This window comes from Temnothorax americanus, unplaced genomic scaffold (genome assembly GCF_048541705.1).
Source record: "Temnothorax americanus isolate GAGA-0224 unplaced genomic scaffold, ASM4854170v1 Scaffold15, whole genome shotgun sequence".
Taxonomy (NCBI): Eukaryota; Metazoa; Arthropoda; class Insecta; order Hymenoptera; family Formicidae; genus Temnothorax; species Temnothorax americanus.
Genome location: NW_027509286.1, coordinates 3732200 through 3744163, shown reverse-complemented (window position 1 = coordinate 3744163; position 11964 = coordinate 3732200). Strand labels below are relative to the sequence as shown.

General features: G+C 35.8%; 1 protein-coding gene across 3 annotated transcripts; it reads right to left on the bottom strand.

Moving 5' to 3' along the window:
- Positions 1–7323: 7323 nt before the first annotated feature.
- Positions 7324–11603, bottom strand: Tmem43 (Transmembrane protein 43). Of its 3 annotated transcripts, none has more exons than XM_077402294.1 (6): positions 11390–11603; positions 9753–9932; positions 9443–9675; positions 8975–9275; positions 8382–8587; positions 7324–7653 (listed from the first exon to the last, which is right to left on the bottom strand). In XM_077402294.1, exons 1-6 carry the CDS (start codon positions 11402–11404, stop codon positions 7371–7373), a joined length of 1218 nt encoding a protein of 405 aa, XP_077258420.1. In that variant the 5' UTR covers positions 11405–11603; the 3' UTR covers positions 7324–7370. The 3 variants fall into 3 exon arrangements, with proteins under 3 accessions (XP_077258420.1, XP_077258419.1, XP_077258418.1); XM_077402293.1 differs by having other exon boundaries at positions 9753–9935; positions 11390–11602; XM_077402292.1 differs by lacking the exon at positions 11390–11603 and adding an exon at positions 10117–10284 and having other exon boundaries at positions 9753–9935.
- Positions 11604–11964: the final 361 nt, after the last annotated feature.

The following is an 11964-nucleotide window of genomic DNA, read 5'->3' as shown; positions in this document are numbered from 1 at the left end:
CATACTGACATTGCCTTTTGGTTCTATGCACGCTTTTCTAGGTTTACGTAACAAGTCGTCGTACTCAATCCAATTGGTGTCATTACGTATATATGCAGTATAATGACCAGATCTTTGTCCGTGAAACATAACGCATCCGACATGGACGTAATGCTGCCCATTTAATTGGATGTGAAGAGGAATGTCATTTAAAGCGGTTGTAATCGAAGATTCGATAAATAACTGAGATCCGTATGATAAACTTATGGAACGTTTGTCATTACATTTGTGGCATCGAAGATTGAAAGCTCTTCCATCCTTTATTGCATCAACAATTTTTGTGTAACCATATTTGTGTAATATTTCTTCGTTTACAGGTAAAATACATTTTTAAAAAAAGGTAAAATAAGGCGCCAAGTACACGTATAGTAGTGTATATGTTGTTACCTAAAAAAAAAAGAAAGTGGTAGTATTATACCTCGAAAAAACCTAAGTAACAAGTGGTAGATCTTTATATCTCGAAAAATCTCGAAAAAATCTAAGCAGTAGTATCTTTATTTCCGAAAAATTATAACCCAAGTGATACACGTCACAAAATTATGTTACCTTATCAAAAAGAAGAGTCGCGCTTCAAGTGATCTATTACAATTACAAAAAAGAAATGATATCTCTTTAAGTTAGAGCGCCAATTACAGAGAGAACATGTATATTGCCTCAAAAAATAATTGTTGCACTACATTGAAAAATCTTTACATTGTGTCAATTAGAAAAGAATGTATAATAACAATTTTATAAGATTAAAAAATTTTATTTAAATTTAACAAGGGAATACAAGATATTTAAATACAAAGTTATTTACATGTGTATTTTTTAATGGCCACAAAGAATTACAGAAGTAACAGTACAAAATAAAAATATTTTATTAAAATACATAAATTTTTCTTGTAAAAAAACTTGGCGCTGCTAGACCTCGAAATTTTAAATAAATAAATAAACTTATTCTATACTTAATTATAAGCCGCATTATCCGCCGTCCGCGTAGTCACGCACACCCATATCACTCACTCCCACATCCACGCTGATAATCATTTAATATTACTCCCATTGTATTCTTCTCTGAATTATTTTTATTTATTGTTGTTTTTATTTATTTAAAAGGTCTAGCAGCGCCAAGTTTTTTTACAAGAAAAATTTATGTATTTTAATAAAATATTTTTATTTTGTACTGTTACTTCTGTAATTCTTTGTGGCCATTAAAAAATACACATGTAAATAACTTTGTATTTAAATATCTTGTATTCCCTTGTTAAATTTAAATAAAATTTTTTAATCTTATAAAATTGTTATTATACATTCTTTTCTAATTGACACAATGTAAAGATTTTTCAATGTAGTGCAACAATTATTTTTTGAGGCAATATACATGTTCTCTCTGTAATTGGCGCTCTAACTTAAAGAGATATCATTTCTTTTTTGTAATTGTAATAGATCACTTGAAGCGCGACTCTTCTTTTTGATAAGGTAACATAATTTTGTGACGTGTATCACTTGGGTTATAATTTTTCGGAAATAAAGATACTACTGCTTAGATTTTTTCGAGATTTTTCGCGATATAAAGATCTACCACTTGTTACTTAGGTTTTTTCGAGGTATAATACTACCACTTTCTTTTTTTTTTTAGGTAACAACATATACACTACTATACGTGTACTTGGCGCCTTTTTTTACCTTTTTTTTAAAATGTATTTTACCTGTAAACGAAGAAATATTACACAAATATGGTTACACAAAAATTGTTGATGCAATAAAGGATGGAAGAGCTTTCAATCTTCGATGCCACAAATGTAATGACAAACGTTCCATAAGTTTATCATACGGATCTCAGTTATTTATCGAATCTTTGATTACAACCGCTTTAAATGACATTCCTCTTCACATCCAATTAAATGGGCAGCATTACGTCCATGTCGGATGCGTTATGTTTCACGGACAAAGATCTGGTCATTATACTGCATATATACGTAATGACACCAATTGGATTGAGTACGACGACTTGTTACGTAAACCTAGAAAAGCGTGCATAGAACCAAAAGGCAATGTCAGTATGTGTATATATGTAGAAATATAAGACATTTTATATGGTCATGCGAGGGGAATGACCGAAACTACTCCCATTAAATATACATATTGTTAAGAACATTATTAAAATATAAATATTTTTATATGATACGTTATTATTACCATCTATCTGTTAACCCTAAAAAACAAATGAGGAAGACTTTGTGGCCCCAAACTAAAAATTCACCCTACATTCCTGAAGTAATTATAAGTATATTTTCAGGTCCAGATAATTCAGTTCAACAACTTCTTTAACTTTTTATATATTTATTAATATATAACATAACTTTTAGATCCACTCTTTATAAATTCTCATTCAAGTAATAATTAAAAAAATATATAGTAAAAAAATTGAATAAATAAAATTAAATAAATATTTTTAACAAAGAAAATTAAAAAATAATATTTCCGATGAAGAGTAAAGTACCCTTTAGGTTCTTGTTCTGGTCTTAAAAATTTTGTTCTGAGTTGTTCCAGTGGAGAACACGATAGTTTTAAAGCGGGAAGCCTGGAACAAGATTTTTACCGAAGAAAATCGAAAAATAATATTTCCAATGAAGAGTAAAGTACCCTTTAAGATCTTGTACTGGTCTCAAAAATTTTGTTCTGAGTTCTTCCAGTGGAGAACACGATAGTTTTAAAGCGGGAAGCTAGGAACAAGATTTTTAACAAAGAAAATTAAAAAATAATATTTCCGATGAAGAGTAAAGTACCCTTTAGGCTCTTGTTCTGGTCTTAAAAATTTTGTTCTGAGTTGCTCCGGTAGAGAACACGATAGTTTTAAAGCGGGAAGCCTGGAACAAGATTTTTAACGAAGAAAATCAAAAAATAATATTTCCGATGAAGAGTAAAGTACCCTTTAGGTTCTTGTTTTGGGCTTAAAAATTTCGTTCTGAGTTGTTCTAAGCGGTTTGAAATATATTCTAGATCGACAGTTTTGTAAATCATTTTGTTTACGAATAAATGGCTAAAAACTGTTATTTTAAATTTTTTTCTTTTTTCAATATCTCTTAAAGTTTTTTTAACTAATCGAATTAATACTTTGGAACAATATTTGGAACAAATAGAACAATCTGTAGCGATAAAAAAATTTTCGATTTTTGAAAAAAGGGGGGCCAACGAAAAATAGTTTTTTTTATTTTCTAGATTTTCGGTTTGATTTAAGGATCTGTCCTTTTGGAACAATATTTGGAACAAATAGAACAATCTGTAGCGATACAAAAAATTTCGATTTTCGAAAAAAGGGGGGCCAGCCAAAAAAATCATTTATTTTATTTTATTAAAAAACTGTTTGGAATTAAGGATTATCGTTTTGGAACAATGTAGTACAAAGTCAGAACAACCTGGAACAACTTTCAAAAATATGAATTTCAAAAAAAGGGGGGCTAACTTCATACACTCAGCCGAACGGCGCCTTTATAATACCCCCGCGCCGATAAAGTGACGACACCCTCCTCCCCCCGGACCACCCTCGGCGTAGAAGTGGACACTTACCCCCCCCCCTCGGCGGCACCCTTTGTCAATACGATATGTTTATTAATATTTAATAAACATGTCCCGCCACGCCCCCCCCCCCCCCCCCCCCCCCAGGACCTTTTTTATCTCGAAGCCCTCCCCCACCACTAACCATATGGCGGGAACGAAGATCACCCCCCCCTTACCCTCGGATGACGGTGGCGCTAGAGTGTCCCTCCTTCCCCCGGTTCTTATATTTAAGACCGTCTTAAGTACAATCTTAAGATGTCATTAACTAATCACAAAGCCGTATTAGCATCTTAAGACATTACTTAAGATGGTCTTAAAATAAGAACCGACTATAAATACCTAGTCTTAACATTCATGTTAAAAATATATACATATCATCCCTGGCAAAAATGAGAAGTTTTATGAATGTTTATTTGACGTTTACGCGAGCGTTTGCGGGAGTTCATTGAGAGTTTGGAAACGGTCAGTAAAGATTTCGTAGAACGGAAATTGCAACGCTGTAGCGTTAAAAGGCGTTTGTATATAACATTTTTGAGAGTTTGCACAGCGTTTACCATGATGTATGACGTTTGCTGAAAGTTCTTTGAAACATTCTCTGTTAAGCATTTAATAGGCATTTGCTTTTATCATTGGAAACTGCATGCAGCCTCTATTGAGCGTTTAACGAGCGTTTACTCTTTAAAGCGTTAAAAGAATAATTTTTATTAATGATAATGAGGTTTCGAAACCGAATCTGCTTTTCGCCTTGCAGGGGATCTGCTAATGTACGCGGCTGGATGTATTTTAAACGCTTTCCATTAAACGCGAGAAAGATGCGCCGCCTAACGGCGTTGTTAAAAGAGCGTTTGCTAAATGGAAGGAAAACGCTCGTGTTGCAGCGTCGGGAAAAGCGTTTCTTAGGCGTTTCCAAGCCATTTGCGTAAACGCCCTACAATTCGCCGCATTAAAAAAATGTTCGCTGAATGGAGGGAAAACACTTGTTGTACGGCAATTGGGAAAAGCATTTTGCTAAACGTTTGAAAAGTCTGACAGCAAACTCTCTGCATGAAATGAATTAGCGTTTACTAATGTGCTCTGAAAAGCGTCTTCTCAACATTGCTTTCACGAAACATAATGGCGTTTGATAAGCGTTTTGAAAGCGTTCAAAACCTAACGGCGTTATTGTGTAAGCGTTCTTACAAAGTTTGAAAGCGTATTATAAACTCTCAAACCCCCATCGGTTGTCAACGGTACGCTTTATAAAACTTCTTATTTTCGCCAGGAATATTACTTATAATTATATATAATAAAATCTATTTATATATTCATTTATATGTAATTATATCAAGATATTTATAACTACATATCAAATTATGCAACATTATTTTAGAATTCTTGTTCGAGTAGATAATTCTACTGATTGCTAGTACTACTTTTTCATAACGTATCTTGGAAATACTAAATTAACACACTAAACTATCAATATGACGTTATTTTGATATTATCTTTGTGGCGGTCACGCCACTAGTGATACACGCCCGCGCGGCACACTAGTAAAATGGGCAGTTCGCATCGACGCCGCTAGGCGTTGCCTCGCCCAAGCATTCTCTCGAGTTCAAGATTCTGCACCGACTTGTATAAGAGGAGACTCCCTACGAGACCAAATAATATATTTTCGGGCGCTAGTCGCCTAAGGCAAGAGTTCCTAAACTCTAAGCCTACAATCGTGACTTTGTGTTCTACTTGGATAGTACTGCGCAAGTACTGCGCCTGTGCCATACGTTAGTATCCCACGAGTATTCAATGAGTACTAAAAAGAGTACTGGAGAAAGTACTAGAGGAAGTACTGGGGGAGTACTGGAGAAAGTACTGGAGAGAGTACTGGGGGGAGTACTGTGGAAGTACTGGAGAAAGTACTGGAGGAAAGTACTGAATGAGTATTGGATGAGTACTGGATGAGTACTGGGAAGAAGTACTGACGAAGTCAGTATGGTCAAATTTAGTAATACTTTGAGTACTTATGTCTTCAGTACTTTCACCAATACTTTTTCCAGTATTAAAACCAGTACTACTTTTTCATAAGGAGAGTGAGTTAAATCGAGTAGAAAAGTCTTCTACCATTTTGCGAAATTCGCAATATTTGGGAATGGGACATCTCTTCTCGTCGCGCGCTTCTACTAGAGTAGATTGGCCGATCTTTTTCAATTGATTTCTCAATAAATATTCCGAATTTCGCAAAATGATACAAGACTTTTCTACTCAGTTTAACTCACTCTACTTGCATACAAGAGGTTCAGCGATTATTACCGAACACCCTGTATTATATAATTATATCTAATTATATATGAACATATTTTACATAAATATATAGTTTTGTATAATTCATCATTTATATATGATGATTAATATATTTTTATACATGTAATCAGAAACAATTTTATCTATTTGTATACGATTATAGATCAGGTCAAAATTCATACTCATGCAATTATATCTACGTAACTATATGGAGGGGTAAAAACCACAGTAGTGTAAGTCAAATTTTTAAAAATATTTTTTTGTGCATATGTGCAATTTATATATTGTATAGATTGCATCTATCCACGCGGGAAGAAATTTAAAAAAATTTGACTTACACCACTATGACTTTTACCCCTCCATATATAATTAGATATAAAACTTTTTTTCCGGGTATGTTAAAATATTGTACCTATGTATGTGTGTTATTTATAACATACACACATACACGTATAGTCGATCACAGAAAGGTTGCAATTGAGGGTAAGTATTTATAGATATAGAATAATATATATTATCCGTTTGTTACGTAAAATTTCCAAGTAACATATGCAACTTACTTGTAGATTATAATTTCCTACTCAATAATATAAATGCATAATGAAACAAATATGTAGTACACTCATAAAATGCTAGCACACTAATATTTACAATTGCTTAATTTTTATCATTTTTACAAGCTACAGGTATTTTCGTGGTTTATTCATTTAATTCAGTGATATTCAAGTTATTTTACACACTGACCTTGCTGCTGCTTTAAATGGTTACACTGGGTTTCACTAACCCAACTTGTAGCGATGATCATATTGGTTTTTCAAATTTGGGGCTAATTTTGATTGTCCAAAAGCGGCCAACAACTGCACATTTACGGAAATGTTAAGAACTCCTGTTGAGCTGGCCCCCCCCACCTTGTAGAAATTTAAAAAAAAATGCTGGAGGGGCCAGCTCAACAAGAGTATGTTAAGGTCTATCCAGACAAACTTGCATAGCGTGTAAACATAAGCATAAGAAAATTGATTGGTCCATATACATGTGCATAAGGAAATAGATCAATCCATCTCTTTATGCATATGCTTATGCACCTATGCAAATTTGTCTAGATTGACCTTAAAGGATCGGCGCAAACCACAAAAAAGGGTTGAATGAACACACTGGTTAGAGCCTCCGCACAAGACTCTCGTATGATAGCGTAGCGTAACTTAACGTAACGCGGGTTAACGCACAAGAAACGCATCGGTTACGGCGTTATACCAGTTTCTTGTGCGTTGACCAACGTTACACGTTACGCTACGCTATCATACGAGTCTTGTGCGGAGGATCTAACGCCGTAACTGATACATTTCTTGTGCGTTAACCCACGTTACGTTACGCTACGTTACCATATGAGTCTTGTGCGGAGGCTCTTATACTGTGAAGGAAAATATAGAGAGAAAGAAAAGGAGAGACTGAATAAATACATGTGCATTGAATGAATTAAGAAGTTCATTATACCTCAAGATATATAAATTAACTTATAATCTCCTATAATTATCACGTTGCTGAGATGGAGATCCCGACATCAGTGTCGAATAAATAAATGGCAAAACGGACGCTAGCGCTAAACAGAGACCGATTACCGGTCGATACCACACCCAAGCGAAACCGATCACCAATAAACTAATAGACATGGAGACTGACATAGTTAAAGACTCGACTGCTATTATACCGCAAAGGAACGTCGAATTTAGTATAATTGTCTTTAGTATATTTGCTAAGCACGTTGCTGCCACAAACAAGACCAACCATCCAAGTCCTCTGCAACAAAAACAAAGACATTTAATCATTAATAATTTCCCAGATAGCCAAGCGTGTCTGAGAAAAATCGCGCAAATCTGTGATTGCTTATAATGCTGGCAACTTGCCCTATATTTGCTTCAATTAGTTTCAAGTAATTTAATATTTGAAGCAACACGCAGGCAACATTGGATATATGTATTGCCAACAATTTATCGGCAAGAGAACAGCATCAAATTTACTTCGCGTTGCTAGCAATATGACAGCATTGTGTGATCCTATGAATTATTACAGCAACATGACAGCAACAGCTCGAATTTTGAATCAGACGATTTTAGACCGCAGCATACGTTACCATCAAGTTGCTGGCAAATTGCTATACAAAATTGTTATATCGTGAAGGCATCAACTTGCCGACAAATCCGGACTCATTGTCAGTTGCCACAATTCTGATAGCAACACATACTATGTTGTCGGCAACATGCCAGCAACAATGCAGACACGTTACTGTCTGGGTTCTTTTATAGTTTTATAGCATCTAATATTACATAATATTTCGTATGTGTATATTTATTTCTAAAATAATATGTAATATAAAGTATAGTTTAATTAAAAATCAAATTTGACTTCAAATTTTTAATGTATAATAAAAAAACTTCCATTAAAAGATTTAAAAAATCAGGCTATTATCAACGATAAACATTTGCATTCATTTTTATATAAAATATTTATTTTTATTCAGAAATTACCTAACAGTCCAGGTTCGCCAATAATTATGCACGTGCTCCAAATGAAACATCTGATCCACTGACATTTTATGCCTTCGTTGAAGCAAGATTTCTTCACTGTGAGATGTGTAATATGGTTTTATGGTGTCTTTTTCCAACAAGCCGACTACTGAGTAAACATCCCCATTTTTACCCGCATAGGAAAATTGTATTCTGATGTCTCCCACCTATGAACAAAACAAGGTATATATTATACACAGGCCGGTATTCATAGTCGGTTCTTATTTCAAGATTGTCTTAAGTAATGTCTTAAGATGCTAATACAGCTCTGTGGCCAGTATTCATAGTCGGATCTTATTTCAAGACAGTTTAAGTAACGAAACAAAGTAAAAATTTTAAATTTTACAGTGCAAATTGAATGATGGTCTGAATATAAAGAAACTCCAACAGTCCTTTAAATTTGACAAGGTAAAAAATTTTCTTCTGGAAGAAATTTTTTGCAATTTTACATCAAGATTGTCATTGAATTTTGTTCAAAGTAAAAATTACGAATTTTTAGTTAGTTCCGAATATTTATGTATTTGGAGAAAGAGAACTTTTTGCAAAAGCCATACTTGTGGATTCCACAAATCTGCACTGTGGTAATACAGTCCAGAGTGCATTTTAATGTTCTTTCGTTCTGGCCGCTCGTCACTGGTGATCTCCACAAAGTCACTGAATTTCTTCTTCAATTCCAGACCGAGCATGAAAGCACCTATCTTTACTTCATCTGCGATTTGCACCTGACTTCTGATTGGCATTTCCTTCGGATTATGATGACCGGTACGAATGTAGAAGTGATCTGAGTCCACGAGTTTATCCTTCCATTCCGTTGTATAATAGTAATGTTTTTCATCCTCCGTTATTCCACTGAAACTAAAAACGTAAAGATTTAATATATTTGATATATACTAAGATGCAATAGAATTTTTATCTAACATGGAAAGCTCAATAATAAACTTTATTAAATAAAGTTACAAATTAAAGAAAATTTTTATTTTTAAACATGGATTTTGATTGCACGCTGAGTCTTTTTTCGCTACCTTTGCTCTTCTTCAATTTCAATCCACTGGTACATCTGTACCCTTCTCTTTAGCTTCACACTTGGCATAACAATTCCGTAATCTGGTTCGGTTAATGGCTCGGAGACCAATATTGAGCCCGACAAATGTATCAAGCGACCCTCGTATTCAGGTGACAACATCATCGAATTAGGAAGCACAACTACATTATGCAGAGCCTCGTCCAAGGAATGCGCCACTTTCACGGCTCTCCCCTGAAATGGCACAGAAAATGTACAATGAAATTATGGAAAATCAATCGGATGGTATGACAGAAGTACTACTCGCAAACCTCATTCCAAAATAGAAGATACATTCCAGTAGCGAACATGATGGATCCGATTATAGCTGTCAGCCATGACTCTCTGAATTGCTCCGAGATTGTCGGCGTTTGATTCACGGAGATAGCTTGCCTTCCATTAAGACATTTTTGGCGAATACCATCCGCGTTTTCCCTCTGTGGCTGGCCATTCTGCTACAAAGTGGGTATTTATTTAGAATAGCTACTGCACCTCAAATATCGATGAAATTAGGCTTAATCGATTCGTTTTTGCATAAAACGAAAGAATCTGGCAGAAAAATGCGGCGGTCTGCCCAACGAAGCGAGATATTTAACGTTAAAGTTGACGACTCTCAGGTTATGAAACCTGTCATACCGACGAGATGTAGCGACTGTGGTAGCGACATGAACATGCCCCGCGGCCACATGCGCATGCTCTGTCAGCTCTGTGGCCACATGCGCATGCTCCGTGCCCGCACGCGCATGCAAAAGTGCGCGAATTTGAAACGTATGCATACTTATAATGCATAAATATAAATATGTACTTTTTATATACGAACTATTCTCTGCTTTAACAAATTATTTGTTAAATAATTTGTTAAAGCAGAGAATAGTTGGGGTATGAAAAGTACATATTTATATGTACAATGAATAGTTGGTATATAAATATGTACTTTTTATATACGAACTATTCTCTGCTTTAACAAATTATTTCTGTTTCGTTAACTTCGACGCATAATATCTGTAGCAGAAATAATTTGTAAAGCAGAGAATAGTTGGTATACGAAAAGTACATATTTATATACCAACTATTCATTGTAAATATAAATATGTACTTTCCATATACCAACTATTCTCTGCTTTAACAAATTATTTAACAAATAATTATTTAACAAATTTTCAAGCCAGCTTTTGCCCTTTTGCTCTACGCGAGGTTTCTGTCCTCGCTGAGCTGGCCTTAGGACACCTGCGTTATTCTTTGACAGATGTACCGCCCCAGTCAAACTCCCCGCCTGGCAGTGTCCTCGAATCGGATCACGCGGGAGTATTAACGGCGATCGGCCGCGAGGCCTCACGTCACTCTGACACGCTTGGCTCTAGAACACCGTGACCGCCGGGGCACGAAGCCCTCGGGGCACGCGCTCCGCCTAACCGAGTAAGTAAGGAAACGATGAAAGTAGTGGTATTTATTTAACAAATAATTTGTTAAAGCAGAGAATAGTTCGTATATAAAAAATACATATTTATATTTATGCATTATAAGTATGCATACGTTTCAAATTCGCGCACTTTTGCATGCGCGTGCGGACACGGAGCATGCGCATGTGGCCGCGGGGCATGTTTCTTTCGCTACCACAATCGCTACATCGCGTCGGTATGACAGGTTTCATAACCTGAGAGTCGTCAACTTTAACGCTAAATATCTCGCTTCGCAGGGCAGACCGCCGCATTTTTCTGCCAGATTCTTTCGTTTTATGCAAAAACGAATCGATTAAGCCTAATTTCATCGATATTTGAGGTGCAGTAGCTATTCTAAATAAATACCACAAAGTGTACGCTCCGCGAGTCTATCTTATTCTATTAGTAATCTTAATAATTAACGTAAGATGATAATAATAATTCTTATAGAGCAAAGGGAATGTACCTACATTCGCTCGATACATCCCGACGCCGACGCCGTGCCGGTCGTAATCTTGGAGGCGGAGGGCGGAGCGGCGGAGCTGACAAAGAGGTTTGTTCTTTATTGCTACACTGAGTTTATACTGCACTGCACTGAACGAAACTAGTGCTAGCAGGACCTGCAGGACAACGTGATGGCCGTGAAGGCCAGAGACACACGAATCGACGGAAGACGTAAGACGTAAATCGTAAAGAAATCCACTAATCAGAGTCGACTATTCCCCTCTTCTTCCCTCTTAAAGAGGGGAATAGTCGACTCTGATGAGGGTGCCATTACATGGAGCGCGGAAACGCGGAAACGCGGAAGCGCGGAACAGAATAGTAACTAGATTCCGCGTTTCCGCGAGTTGAGTCCCGCACGTTTGAACGGAAAAGCGGAATCCGCTATTATCGTGTATGTATGTATGGCTGCGTTTCGATATTCACTGCCAGTACTTAACGCAGCCTATGTATGTACCCTGGCTTGCATATAAGATATATACTTCATAATAACCATCAACATGATGTTTGGATCTATAATATTATACTGCCACTTTTATTAAAT

Bases quoted from the DNA above. Each gene is read 5' to 3' on its own strand.
- Tmem43 (XM_077402292.1), bottom strand. From the start codon at position 10,269: ATGCATTATAAGTATGCATACGTTTCAAATTCGCGCACTTTTGCATGC. The intron at 8,588-8,974 runs GTATGGCTTTTG...TTTTGTTCATAG, and splicing joins CAGATTTGTGGAATCCACAA to GTGGGAGACATCAGAATACA. The intron at 7,654-8,381 runs GTAATTTCTGAA...TTTTTGTTGCAG, and splicing joins TGGCGAACCTGGACTGTTAG to AGGACTTGGATGGTTGGTCT.